We start from the raw sequence: 15282 nt of genomic DNA, 5'->3' as shown, positions 1-15282 counted from the left end.
GAGCCCTGATCTAAAGTGACTGTGGCATTAATAGAGCTGAACAGAGGGAGTGCTGATGAATTACCATGAACACAAGAATAAAATAAAGCTTAAAGGGAACCTCTCACCTGGATTTTTGGTATAGAGCTGAGGACATGGGCTGCTAGATTGCCGCTAGCACATCCGAATCTCCTCCTTGCTGGATATTGCGGAGCGGTGCTGGGCTCCTTCACAGTGTGTGTGGCTAGGCTCCGGAAACATTAGTAGCCCATTTACATATCTATAAAATAGTTTTTTTGACACAATAAAAGCACACAGAGCTATGGGGACTGGATATTGCGGATGTGCTAGCGGCCATCTAGCAGCCCATGTCCTCAGCTCTATACACAAAATCCCGGTGACAGGTTCCCTTTAATAAAGTTGACTACAAACAAAAACCCCATGAATAAACCTATGTAAACAAAATAAGTATTTCTTCATTCACCTGTACACTAAAGTTAAAGGGGTTTTTCAGGATTCTGATATTGATGACCTGTCGTCAGGATAGGTCATTCATAGCCGATTGGTGAGGGTCTGACACACTGCAACCCCACTGATCAGCTGTTCCCTGCAGCCTCCGGCACTAGAACTAGCTCTTGAATTGATCAGGAAGCAGACCGTTTTGTTCATAGTGTAGTGACCATGCTGGGTTACTGCAGCTTAGCCTCCGTTTACTTCAATAGAAGATGAGCTGCAGTAACTCGGCACAGCCACTACACTTTGAATGGAGCAGGAAGAACAGCCATGTTCAATGTGCTAATTCCAATGCCAGACCCTGCAGGGAACAGCTGAACAGCTATTCGGTGAGGGTGCAGCGTGTTGAACACCCACTGATCTGATATTGATGACCTATTCTGAGGATAGGTCATCAACAGCAGGAACATGAAAAACCCCTTTAATGTATTATCTATACCACATGGTGTTGTGCTTCTAAATTCTAAAAATTGTCCCTTTACCCCCTACTCCACCACCAAAAAAATATAAATGTAAAATTATTGAATGAATTATATGCACACCAAAATGGTACCTATAAAAACTACAACACATCCCGCCAAAAACAAAGGTCTAATAATCAATGGAAAATTTGACGGAGAATGTGGCACCCCAAAAATGATTTCCCCCCCATAAACATGTATGTACAAAAACATATGTACTGAATTTTTACTGCACAGCAGGAAGAAAATGAAAAAACTGCTGATTCCCCCCACCACATTTTTGGCTCTTAGAATGCGACAAGGAAATAAAAAAAATGAAGCCTAAGTGGTTAAAGATAAGAGATAAAAATATATCTTGTCTTCTGCATCATATAAAAGACAATTGCTGCCTACCCCTGGGCACTCTGGCACCATCGGAGCATGAAGTGATTAGGAAAATTGACTGGCTCCAAGTGTACTCCTAGATGTTCGGCCAGAGTAAGGTAAAGCACAGAGAGGCTGATGGGAATGCCGGTCCTCTTGATTAGTACCTAGAAAACAAATTCTTATTGTTAACCACTGCAGAAACAGATGTCATGCTTAGAGGAAGACAATCCCTGTTCTTATGGCGATTGCAGCATACGGACATCATAAAGGAGAGCCCTCCCCAAATGAAGGTCACACTTTATGAAAGGAGAGTCAATTTGGGAGTGACTGCCGTGTAATACTACATCCTCCCTGCAGGTCTAACGTGAAAACCCCTGGATGAAAAATGCTGAAGGATAAAAAGGTGAAGCTGAATTTCTTGTAGAGCAAACCAGAGGTAAACAAATTGTAAAAATAGTAAAAAATTAAATAAAAATCTAATGCCTCAAATGCAAAAACTAAATAAATATTACAGATCAGGAAAGAGGTGCAGAGCTACTCACAATCCTACCTGGTGAATGTATGAATTCAGGGGATTATAGAAATCTGCCACATTCCCTTTAAACTTCATCTCCGTGAAGAGCACGTGATTCAGAGCATCTAGAGCTTGTCCTTGTAAATCAAGATCTTCAATGTAAGAGGATTCCCCTGCATTATCCAAAATGCTTTACATTATCCACATGAAAAAGTAATGTCACTTATATCAGCTGCCTTATTACCAACCAGAACAGTCCTAATGGAAACGGAAAACTCTGAGCCGCGATAACAATCCGCTCACCAGCTGACGGGTTCCTTTCTTTATCACGTATTTGTCTTTTTAGGTGACTTTTCAGAATAAGCGCGTGTGTATGTGTATGTGAGGAGAACCACTAAGGTGGAGACTTATCAAAGTGGTGTAAAGTAGACCTGGTTTAGTTGCTCATAGCAACCAATCAGATTCAACCTTTCATTCCTCACAACGCCTTTGGAAAATGAACCGTGGAATCTGATTGGTTGCTATGGGCAACTAAACCAGTTCTACTTTACACCAGTTTGATAAATCTCCCCTATATTTAGCCATCTTATGCATTCTATAGTTTTCCCCTCTGCAGGCTGCCTATCGAGTAGTCAGTTTTCCCTAAGCTAGTGGGTGAACACTAGCTGCCATGTCTTCCATACACAGCACCACAGGGTAGAGATGCTAACCTCTAACTACAGCCAGCATCTCTGTGTCTGGTTCTCTCAGCTCCTTCTCCCCCTGCCCTTTCAAGCTGCTGCATCTCTGTCTCTCAACTCTTCCTCCCTCTCCCCTCTAAATACACTTTTATAGGCTGAAGCTGTAACCTGATCTGTCAGTAAGCTGTTGGTCCATCTTCACCGAAGATCAGATTGTGGGCTCGTTCACACAAACATTTTTTGTGTACCGTATACGGGACGTTTTTTGAGTTCCGTATACGGTCCTTATACGCAACCATTCATTTCAATGGTTCCGCAAAAAAAACGGAATGTACTCCGTATGCATTCCGTTTCCGCATTTCCGTTCAAAGATAGAACATGTCCTATTATTGCTTGCAAATCACGTTCAGTGGTTCCATTTAAGTCAATGGGTCTGCAAAAAAAAAAAAAAAAAAAACGGAACACATACGGAATGTACTCCATATGTCTTCCGTATCCGTTCTGTTTTTGCGGAACCATCTATTGAAAATTTTATGCCTAGCCCAATTTTTTCTATGTAATTACTGTATATGGAAAAACGGAATGGAACCAGAAACACTACTGAAACAAAAAACGGCCTGCAAAACACTGAAAAGGCCATACAGTTGTGTGAACAAGCCCTTTAGCAGTGAATTAAGATGGAATGACCAGTGCAGGAACAGAAAGGAACCTGAAAAGTTGAGAAAGAGGCATTTTTTCTAATCAAGTGTAACACTCGCACTATTCATTTAAGAAAATGGAAACAGTTCCTCTTCCCGTCACCTATTATATATACACCAGGTGGGTATTCAAGGCATTGCATGATATTGATGTCATTTACACAAAGTCCAATACCAAAATGCACATTCATCCCCTGTGCACACCGCTTTCATGACACGGTACAATATCTAATTATTCTGTATTACTGAGGAGGAGATATGCCTACAAACCTGCCTGCAGGGATAAGCTTGGATGTCTGCTGTTTTTCGTACTCAAGTATACCTTCACCCTCCTCGTAATATTTTCAATCTCTGCTTGAATATTTTCTAGGCTAACGTCTTCAAGAGGATTACAGTATTGGTCAATGAGAACAGCCCCTGAGAGAAGACAAAAATAAATAAAGAAACCAACATATAATCGACCACACACTCTAAAATAGTTCATTTCAGGTTACAGAAAGTCCCTATTGTTAACTAGGTACTAATGCTAATTTAACCCCTTGAGCTGCAGACAATTTTGGTCTTTATGACAGTGATTTTTGCCCCCCTGAGGCGTTGACACTAGTAAAAGCTGTTAGCTCCCCCCCTGGCAGCTATACCCCCTCCAGCCTGGAGAGAGCTTCAGTTTGTGAGAAGCAAGTAAACCAACGAAAAAAACGTGTAACAGCATCAATGCTAAGAACCGAACTAGGTTCTAACCAGCAACCGCCACAACTGTGGCCGAACAACAATACTGGGTGGGTGCTGTGTCCCCCAATGAAGAGCGAGAAAGAGATTTTACTGGTAAGTTTTACAAAAATCTTGTTTTCTCGCCCATATTCATTGGGGGACACAGAGACCGTGGGACGTCCAAGAGCAGTCCACAGGGAGGGAAAACCACAGACCCATGGAGCAAGCGCCCCTGCAGGCCACTAAGAACTGCCGCCTGCAAGACCATGCGGCCCAAAGGCGGTGCCCGCCGATGCATAAGCACCTGGCAAAATTTAGTGACTGTGCGTAAGGAGGACAGTAGCCGCCCTGCACAACTGCGCGGCCGAACCTTGAATCCTCCAAGCCAAGAGCGCCCACCGCTCTGGTGGAATGAGCCGTGACACCGAAGGGCGGAACCCTGCCCCGGGTGCAGTATGCTTAAGCAAATGCAGATGTGCAATTGCCACCCTGGAGGCTGCCAATGCCTTGCGAGGACCCTCCGGAATGACAAAAAAGGAGAGACCGCAGGCCGGAAGGAACCGGAGGCTGGCCAAAAAAAATAAAAAATCGTCAGAGCCCTGACAACGTCCAAATGATCTACCTCCCTTTCCCTAGGGTGCGAAGGGAAGGGACACAGTGATGGAAGGAAAATTTCTTCATCGAAATGGAAATCAGAGACCACCGTCGGGAGAAAGGAATGAACGGGCCGGGGAACCGCTTATCCCTGTCAGAACCAGGAGCTTCTCTGCAAGAGAGCACCCCAACCCGGACACCCATGTGATGGCCACAAGAAAAAAACACCTTCCAGGACAGGAATCGGAGTGACATCTCCCGCAAGAGTTCAAGGGGAGAATTCCGGAGCGCTGAAAAGACTAAAGTCAGATCCCAAGGCGGTAAAGGAGGACGGTATGGAGGAACTGTATGTGCCATTCCCTGAAGGAGGGTATTATGGGCCCCAGGTGAGTCAGAGGACGCTGGAAAGGATACACAGCGCCGAACCCGACCCAGTAAGGAACTAATGGCCAACCAAAAACCCAGGACCGCAGGATCCACCCATGCTAAAGGGAAGCGCTCCACGGAAACGGTAAGTGGTCCACCAATGTCCCCCAAGCCGAAGAGGCTTGTGAGGAGACTAAGAAGCTGGCTGATAAACCACGAGAAAGGAACGCCTGAATGAGGCATGTCCAACCGCAAGCCAAGGAATCAACGCATTGGATAGGTAAAAGAGACGATATGAGAATCACTGGCGGTGGAGTTCCGTCAGCGAGCGTGTATTGACGGTGTAGCAACGCAGCTCAACGGAAATTTCAACCAGACCAAGATGAGAGAAAAACTCCTGCCTCGAGGAGAATAGAAGGGGAGTTCCGTTCCAGGAACGAAAACTCCATCAACAGTCGTGACAGCACCCCCGCTCAGCCTGGCGTGGGGAGTCTCGTAGTCTAGCCACGGAATGTGCAGTGAAAAAGCATGACTACATCGGACTGACATGACAGTCACTAGTCAAGTCTTGAGAGAGGTAGTTGTAGATACGGGTAGTACACCCAGGACCAACGGGTAGGAATCACCAACGGAACAAGACTGAAAGAAAAAAAAAAAACACAGAACCAATACCCTGCATCAACGTAGATGAGGGGAAGTAGTAACAGGAGCTACTAAGGTCTGCGGAGTGGCCGTAACCCTGAGCCAGAGAAGGAAAAACGGAAGGAAAAAAGTGGCAGGGCGAAGCCCATTCCCCATCTGAGGCTGATACTACACAGAAGAAGCCACCGGATGATAGTGGCAGTGCCATACTCTGCCTAAGGAGGCGGCCATGCAGCGTACACCACCGAATTTGGCGTTAGAAGAATCCGTCACCTGACGAAGGAGCCGTGCAGGGGGAGCCAGAGTATGTAATGGCTACTCCAGGACCCCTGTATCGTAGGAGTCGCAGCGTGCCCCGCCAGCACAAACTGAGGGGCAGACTAGAGGAATCCGGTAGAAGCCATGGTCTCATACTGCCCCAGGGAAGGAGAGCTAACCTTAAACACTCCACCTGGGAAGGGCGTTGAACAGGAACAACCGCCAAGCCAGTGTCAGGGTAGAACCACTACCTGAGGGATTGCCCCACTGCAGCGACTGCGAACACTAGTACCAGCGTAAAATCTGCACCAGTGGCGGAGAACACGCTGCAAAGCTAAACCAGAGTGCCAGCACAACCACTTCCCACATCAGGAATGGTGGATAGGGAATATAGAGTCAGTGCAACACTCGACTTGCTGGAACGTAAGCACAATATTACGTGTCAGGGTGTACGCACTACATATTGTTGAAGACACATTGGAACAGTGGAGGACCATGGAGATAGGGGACGCTAGGACACGAGTGACGCTGGGCAACCCCCTGAGGAGAGAGGTTGTCATATCCATGTTCCAAACCGGCACCGAAGGAAAAGGACACAACGTGGAAACAGCCACAGTATCTACTGGTGGCACCGAAATACCATTAGAGGAAGAATACAGGGCACCAGCGTGTATAGATACTCGCTACGCTCCCCTTGTAGAAGAAGCAAAGGCATCTATAGCCGTGGCGTAGTTGAAGTGCAACATCCAAGATATGTATTAATTCCCCACGGTAGTGGATCAGTTGTGGAAGGGGCAATGTTGCAACTATCCCACCAATGAAAGGTGGCAATGCTTACGGCAAGCACTGCACTCAGTGGTAGTGTAATACTCCACCATGAAGGGTGACAATGCAGTAATACATCTAGCAGGAACTGAATCCAAGTAGAGAGAATACGCCTCTTACAGAAAGGGCAAGGCATAAGGAGAGTCCCGTATCAATACCCCACCTCCGTAAGGGGGTAAAACATACAGTAAACACTGAACCAGGGATAATGCCATAGCGCCACCTATGGAAGAAGGCTAATGTCTAACGTAAGTACTGCCCCCGGTGGGAATCCAGTTCCGCCACCTACAAAAAGGGGGAACGCCTACTGCCGACACTGAAACAGTTCTAGTGTGGTTAGACCCCAATAGAGGGAGGTAATATCCAAGGGAGTACTGCATCCAGTAGTAGTGCAAATACTTCGCCTAAGGAAGGGGGTAATGCATACGACAAGTACTGTTGTCTAACTCGGACGCCATCTTGGAAGATCACACCGGATCACGGCAGAGACCGAAACATTGATCCCCCCTTCAGACCGAACCCCCCCAGGGAGGGAGGGTGCGTCTGAGCGTGGCTCTAGGGAAAAGGCTGTTAAAACTGGGCTAGTGAAACTGGGCTTGGTAAATAAAGCCCGTGTCTGGCCAAGGAGTGATAAGGGAGGGAACTGGCAATAAAGCCCATCTGCTTTGCCAAATAGGAAGGAAGGGGGATGGGGTTAACATACTCACCTAGTCCCGTGTACTCACCTAATCTTCCTCCTCTTCACTTCACCCTCCCTAAGTGGGCCTATAAGGTCACCTCCTCAGCAGCTGGCACCGGAGTGGCAGGAGTCTGGAATGGCGGGAGGGTCATCTCTTTGGCGGACCTAGGTGACCCCTTGGCTGGCGGGATGCAGGGGAGCAAGGCCGCCCTGGTCCACCTTGTCTTCTGTGGGGGAGGCAGCAGTGCGGATGACCAGCACTGGCGCAACTCGACCCCGGGAGAACAGGGAGGCGAGGCGACCACTGTTGTCCCATCTGAAAAAGAAGGAAGAAAAAAAAAAAAAATCTTCAGGAGATCCCTGCAGAGCAGGGAGGTCTTGCCTCCTATTGACACTAGTAAAAACTGAAGCTCTCTCTCCAGGCTGGAGGGGGTATAGCTGCCAGGGGAGGAGCTAACAGCTTTTACTAGTGTCAACGCCTCCTAGAGGACATAGCTATACCCACGGTTCCTGTGTCCCCCAATGATTATGAGCGAGAAAGATTTTTTTTCTTCTTTTCTTTTTTTTACTCATATTTTTTTTATTACACACAGTATGGAACTTCAGCGCCCAATATGTGTACAAAAAAGGCAGACATGGGGGCCTTCATAATGTGGCGAGAGTGGGAGCCTATGCCCTTTTGTCTGTCTAACTGCTTAGATGTTGCAGTTGATATTAATTGCAGCATCTGAGGGGCTAAGCTGCTGAAATAAGAGTGATGATATCTGTGCTCCTTGCCATTAGAGTAGGATGTCAGCCATACAATAAAGCCGACTGGCTGTATGCTTCCACACACATATTTGCATATGTAACAATGGAGTTAATTTATTTCATGCATATATAGCACTGACATATTCTTAAGCACTGTAACAATTTGTGCATCAGTTCCTGTCCCCAAAGGGGCCAACAATGTAATTTGTCAATCCCAAACACACACACACACACAGTAGGGCTATATTCATGGTAAGCCAATTGACTTACCAGTTTTTGGTATGTTGGAGGAAACCTAAACAAACGTATGTACAGAACGTATGAAACCTATGCTTTATTTATCCCATACGGTGAATACAGAAGCTTATACAGCCTTAGGGCTCATTCACACGACCATATAAATGAGCCCGCATCCGTTCCGCAATTTTGCTGAACGGTTGTGGACCCATTCATTTCAATGGTGCCACAAACGATGCGGACAGCACACCTTGTACTGTCCACATCTGTTGTTCCGTTCTGCGGCCCCGCAAAAAATCTAGAGCATGTCCTATTCTTATCCGCAATCGGCCAAGAATAGGCATTTCTATAATGGACCACCCATTTGCGGAACGCACACGGATGGAATCCGTGTTTTGCGGACCGCAAAACACGGCACAGTCGTGTGAATGCGCCCTTACCCTCAGACTTTATGTTACATGTACAGGTGAAACTCCAAAAATTTCAATATCGTGCAAAGTCCATTTATTTCAGTAATGCCACTTAAAAGGTGAAACTAACGTATGTGATAGACTCATTACGTGCAAAGCGAGATATTTCAAGCCTTTATTTGTTATAATTTGGATGATTATGGCTTACAGCTTATGAAACCCCAAAGTCACAATTTTGAGGTCCCCTTTGCTCAGGGGGTATGGATTAATTAGCCGACTAGAGTGTGACACTTTGAGCCTAAAATATTGAACCTTTTCACAAAATTCTAATTTTAAGCTGCATTAATGCAATTCCTTTTCATTTGCATTACTGAAATAAATGGACTTTTGCACGATATTCAAATTTTTCGAATTTCACCTGTATTTACAATGGCTATTGAAGTCCACTGTAACACATTCTGATTTTAGGAAAGCTGGTAACTAGGCCTTCTCTCTATAGAGAAACACAAGGATAGTACAATAAGCCTTCAGAAGATGGTAAAAAGACGACTCAATGACAAACCTTCTAAGATGTCTTGCTGATCCACAGGTCTCTGGAGATAGCCCTTTAACTTGCATATGGTAGCGTCTTGGCGCATAAAATAAAGGATTTTTTTTGCACAATACTTTTTAGTCAAGCATTTCCTAAAAGCATAAATACAACCATATTTAAGATCTATACGTCCTAGCAACAGTTGAATAGAAACTAACGTGTCTCAGTAAACCTGGAAGGGGCCGTGCTGTAGGTAAATCATGCTGTGTAAACACGATCTGCTGCGGGAAAACAACCAGTCAGTATGGAGATACTGTGGAGGAGATCGGTGCATGTAAATGTAGCGGTCTCCTCTGCTAACAACCAGCAGATTGTTGGGAAGGAACACATCCCTGCCAGACAATCTGCTGGTACATTGTCCCGTGTAAAGGGACCTTTAGGCATGGGCTGGCTCTTCATTGCTCTGCTCCCATAACTGAGGCTTCTTTTACAACTATGTTAAAGGGCTTGTGTCACAAAACATATTGCATATTTTTCAAACCAGCCCCTGGATCTGAATACTTTTGTAATTGAATGGAAATCAAAATTTTGTATAGCCAGTGAGCGATTCAATAAAATGTATTTGTATAGCGCCACCTGCGGTTTGTTATTTTCCTTTTTTTTCCCCATCTGTCTCACTGAGATGGTTGCATGAACTCATTTTAAAGGGGTTATCCAATACTATATAAATGTCCCCCATATTGGTGCCCCTCACATTGAATATACTTAACTGGCTCCCCTCGCCGCTCCTGGTCCCTGCACTGCCGCTGCTTCTCCCCGTGTGCGGATGAAAACATCCAGTGTCGGGGGAGCAGCCAATGGCAGGCGGGGACGGGGATGAGCCTCCCTAGCATCGTGGGTGACGCTGGGAGGATCACCCCGTCTGCCATTGGCTGCAATAATAGATCTGTGGGTGTCCAGCTCCCCCACTGATCAGCTGTTCTCAGCACTCGCTGGCAATACACAGAGATGGCAGCACAGCTCCATACACTATAGTGGCTAGTCACTGGTACTGCAGTCCTATGTGAGTGAGAGGGAGCCGGGAACACCACTGGCTCCGTACACTGCTGATCTCCAAAACCTGTGGATGCTGCTAACAGCTGATCATAGGAGCGCCAAGTGTTGGCACCCTACCCATCTCATACCGATGGCCTAGGCTATGTTGGCTATAGATAAAACAACATGCAGAAACAAATGTATATAGTAGAAGGTCTGCCAGGCAGCTCTAAACTCTGCTGGCACAGCATGAATTACTGCAGATTCTTACCCGTTCTCAGTCTTGAGGATGGACAACAGCTCATCTTCGATGAAATGTATGGGGTAAGCCGAAGTGTCGAGGTCATTAAAGCCTTCACAAGGCATACGCTAAATGAAGAGAAATACAGATACACTTATCACAATCCTTGGTACACTACTATATATGCCCTTCAAGTGAGAATCTGGCCCATTCTTTAACCACTTCATTTTTTTTTACTCCTGGCCTACCTGTAGCCATTGCTTTTTTTATTTTTCCATTCACATAGCCGTATGAGGGCTTCTTTTTTTTGTGATTAAGTAGATTTTTCTGACGACACCATTTAATGTAGCATACGATGTAGTGAAAAGCTGGAAAAGATAAATACAATTCCGCCACAGTTTTCTGGGTTTTATTTTTACGGGCTTCCCTTCTGCGGTAAAACTGACCTATTCCCTTTATGATTACGGACATTTTGAGACATGGCGGTGCCTATAATCATTATTTTTTTTGTTTATTCGTTTGTCTTTATCTTTAAAAAGGGGTCATTTGAATTTTTTGTATGTTTTCTATCTTTACAGTTTTTTTTTCGAGGTCGCCCTTGGGGACTTTAAAATGCAATCAAATGATCAATTCACTATGTGGGTCATTTATTAAGACCGGGGTTCTAGACGTTGGTCTTAATATCTCCTAGAGCTGGCGGTGGATCTGCCAGAAGTTATGTAAAGGTGCCATCATGTACATAACTTCTGTGGATCCAGCACCGCTTACATTTAGACCATTTTCTATGCCTAAACCCGGCGCAGAAAATGGTAAATCAGACGAGCCTGCCGGCCTGTAACCTTTCCCACTCACTTTTTTAGACCTTGAGTGAGCAGGGAAATGTTGCAGAAAGAACCTTTGCGCTGCAATCTGCACCAGAAATACGCCTAATATAGACGTATTTATGGTTAATAAGTTAACCCCTGTGTTTCTATGGATTCCTTTTACAGGCAGGTCTCCATAAGAACATTGCTGTGGAAGGTATGATAGCCTTTAGCAGGCTCGTGGCTTTCATTTCTGCATGGGGGAGCCATTCGGGTCTTAGGAGTACAGTGCTCCCGGGGAAAGCCACTCAGATGATGTAGTCACTATGCACCACCACATCTGAGGGGTTAAAGGTCTTAGATCAGCATTATCGCTGATCGTGGACATTGCCTCTGGGTGTTTGTCTGCTCTCCATGTTTAAAGGCCCTACCGCCGATGTATATAGTTGTGCGGCAGTAGGGAATTTGTTAAGATGGACCTACATAGGTCACTTGTATCAATGCCCCCATATGCTATAGTGGAGGTCACTGCTCTAGGGTTATAACAGACTAAGAAGTGCTGCTAACGCCACCTCTGAACAGTTTAGCAATGGATGTTTAACGCTGGGGAGGGACTCTGGGATTTTAATGGAGTAACGCCCCTAGAACACAAGCAATGAGGGGCAGCTAAGTGCAAAGACTTTCTACACATTCAGACCTCCCAAGTGTCTCTCTTTTGGAGGGACAGTCCCTACTTTTGACTCAAGCCCCTCTGTCCCTCTTTTTTGATCTGAGGGATAGATTTGCATTATTACATTTACAATATTGATCCAGAAAGTTTTCGTCTGGTTCCTATCTGTATATTAGAATCTGTCTTGTATATTATTTCCTTATTTGATGCTATTTGGATTTGTGAAATCTCTATATTCAGATCATTTTTGCACTATTTTGCAAAAGAAAACGATTGAAGTGTAAAAATATAGGGAAAAATTGATCTTTTACACAATGAACCATAATGACCATTCAAAAAGTTAGGATATGCCCCCATTGTCTAATAGGTGCGGGTCCCACCTCTGGGACCCGCACCTACAACGAGAACGGAGCGGGGAGAGCGGTGGATGGAGGACCCTAGATTTCCTGGGGTTCAGCCACCACCAAGCGCTGCTCCCATAGAAGTGAATGGGAGCGCACCGCGCATGGGTGGCTCCCGCATGGGGCCGACAGAAATAGCCGAGCCAGCTCTTGGCCATTTTTGGTGGCCCCATAGAAATGAATAAAGGGCGGCTGCGCATGCGCAGTGTGCCCTCCACTACTTTCCCCGCTCCGTTCTACATGTAGGTGCGGGTCCCAGGGGTGGGACTAGGGGTGGGCGATATGGCCTAAAATCTATATTGCGATATAATTTTAAGCATGTGCGATATGCGATCTATATTGCGATATATTGTTTTCTATATTTGAAGGGGGGGGGGGGGTGTTTAAACTTTTTTTTTTAAACTTTTTATTTAATAACTATTAGCCTCCTTAAGGGCTAGAACCCTTGTGATATTCACCCTAATAGAGCTCTATTAGGGTGAATAGGACTTTACACTCTCCCTGCTGCCCTGTGCTTTGTGCACACAACAGCAGGGAGCTGACCATGGCAGCCAGCCTCTGATCTGCTCCCCCAGCCTCTGATCTGACCCCTCTGGTAACTCAAACCCCCCCCCCCTCCCTAGTATTAATCATTGGTGGCAGTGGCCACAGGGTCCCCCCCCCCCCCCATCATTGGTGGCAGTGGGCAGTTCCGATCGGAGTCCCAGCAGTGTAATGCTGGGGCTCCGATCGGTTACCATGGCAGCCAGGACGCTACTGCGATGGTATGTTAGTGAGCAGCATTATACTCACGTGCGCCGTGGCCGCCGGTCGCTCCTTCTTCTCATAGGTCTGTGCGGCGCATTGCTAATGCTATAAGCATTAGCAATCCGCCGCACAGACAGAAGAAGGAGCGCCCGGCGGCCACGGCGCACGTGAGTATAATGCTGCTCACTAACATACCATCGCAGCCAGGACTCCTGGCTGCCATGGTAACCGAACGGAGCCCCAGAATTACACTGCTGGGACTCCGATCGGAACTGCCCACTGCCACCAATGATGGGTGGGAGGAGAGTGACCCTGTGGGATATGGCCGGCACATTCATTGGTGGCGCAGTGGCCACAGTCCCTCCCCTCCTCCTCCTACTCTGTCCTCATTGGTGTTCAGCGGGAGCCGCGCACAGTGGGGAGGAAGGGACTCCCTCCTTCTCCACTGTGCCGGCTCAGGAGAAAATGGAGCGCGCAGAGAGCGCGATCATATCGCGGTCCGGCGATATGGCGAAAATCCAGATCGTGGCCCAAATTTATATCGCATATCGTCTATACCGCCCACCCCTAGGTGGGACCCGCACCTATCACACAATGGGGGCATATCCTAGTGATATGCCCCCCCATTGTCTGTGATGGGAATACCCCTTTAATAAATGTATTAATCAGAATTATGTGACTGCTAGAAAGTAACATACATGTTCGATGATGAGCGCCTTGGAGAAGGCAGACACTATTCTTTGCGCCTCTATGCCAGCCTTGTGCCTGGTCTTGAATTCTTCCAACCAGTCCAGAAGGTCCAAATGGTTGTAATTCTTCATAATAGATGGCCATCTATGTAATAAGAGAGATACGGTTAGAACTGTGACCCCAGGGTGACCACAATAACAAATACCTGCCATGGCTAGGATGGAAGCTGAACGGAAAAGCAGATGCAATGGTATGTGTAGAGGTGACATGCTCCCAAGCAGCATGTCACTGCTGGTTTACATGTCACTTGGTGAGACGTCACTGCTGAGGACATTCATTGGCTCCTGTGGAGCAAGTGACCACATCTGGAAGTTTACAGGCCAGGAAACAGAAGATCATGGAATGAAGCCAGGGAGCCCAAACAGAGCAGCGAGGAGATGGTGCATAGAATTTTTTAACTAGGTGCAAAAAGCTGTTGGCGCTAGTTAAATACAGCCATAAGACTAGACAACCCCTTCTAAGTTTTTGTATAAGAAAAGGAGAAAGTATTTAGAAGAAATCAAAACAAAGAATAAAGGAGAATGTGGCGAAGAGAAACGGTGAGAATGTCCTTAAAGGGGTATTCCGGTTATAGAAAGTTAGCCCCTATCCACTGTACAGCGTTCAGCTATCTCTGGCACTCCCATAGAAATGAATGAAGAGGCAGACTACTTTCCTGAGCAGCTGCTCTGTTCATTTCAGGGGGCTCCATGAGGTATGGGGCCCCCATTCTCACGATCGGTGGGGTCCTATCGGGAGAACCCCTAGTTTTCCTCTCTATCTTTCTATAATCAGAATACCCCTTTAACATCTGATAGGGAGCCATACACTTGGCTATGCTGCTTTCACATCAGTAACATAGTAACATAGTAGTAACATAGTAACATAGTACATAAGGCCGAAAAAAGACATTTGTCCATCCAGTTCGGCCTGTTATCCTGCAAGTTGATCCAGAGGAAGGCAAAAAACCCTGTGAGGTAGAAGCCAATTTTCTCCACTTTAGGGGAATAAAAAATTCCTTCCCGACTCCAATCATGAAATCAGAATAACTCCCTGGATCAACGACCCCTCTCTAGTAGCTATAGCCTGTAATATTATTACACTCCAGAAATACATCCAGGCCCCTCTTGAATTCCTTTATTGTACTCACCATCACCACCTCCTCAGGCAGAGAGTTCTATAGTCTCACTGCTCTTACCGTAAAGAATCCTCTTCTATGTTTGTGTACAAACCTTCTTTCCTCCAGACGCAGAGGATGTCCCCTCATCACAGTCACAGTCCTGGGGATAAATAGATGATGGGATAGATCTCTGTACGGACCCGATATATTTATACATATTAATTAGATCTCCCCTCAGTCGTCTTTTTTCTAAAGTGAATAACCCTAATTTTGATAATCTTTCAGGGTACTGTAGTTGCCCCATTCCAGTTATTACTTTAGTTG

At 46.1% G+C, this 15282-nt stretch overlaps 1 protein-coding gene across 1 annotated transcript in view; it reads right to left on the bottom strand.

Annotated features, from left to right (window-relative positions):
- FBXO21 (F-box protein 21) overlaps window positions 1-15282 on the bottom strand; it is a 32324-nt gene that overhangs the window by 11310 nt on the left and 5732 nt on the right. The window contains exons 2-7 of the mRNA XM_040416035.1: window positions 13808-13943; window positions 10519-10616; window positions 9243-9364; window positions 3482-3628; window positions 1870-2006; window positions 1347-1483 (exon numbers count right to left, since the gene is read on the bottom strand). Coding sequence (XP_040271969.1) covers window positions 1347-1483; window positions 1870-2006; window positions 3482-3628; window positions 9243-9364; window positions 10519-10616; window positions 13808-13943 — 777 coding nt within the window. The remainder of the gene's footprint in view (window positions 1-1346; window positions 1484-1869; window positions 2007-3481; window positions 3629-9242; window positions 9365-10518; window positions 10617-13807; window positions 13944-15282) is intronic.

The sequence above is a fragment of the Bufo bufo genome, chromosome 2, assembly GCF_905171765.1.
Source record: "Bufo bufo chromosome 2, aBufBuf1.1, whole genome shotgun sequence".
Classification (NCBI taxonomy): Eukaryota; Metazoa; Chordata; class Amphibia; order Anura; family Bufonidae; genus Bufo; species Bufo bufo.
The sequence above is the reverse complement of the archived record's forward strand: the minus strand, read 5'-3'. Positions and strand labels throughout refer to the sequence as shown.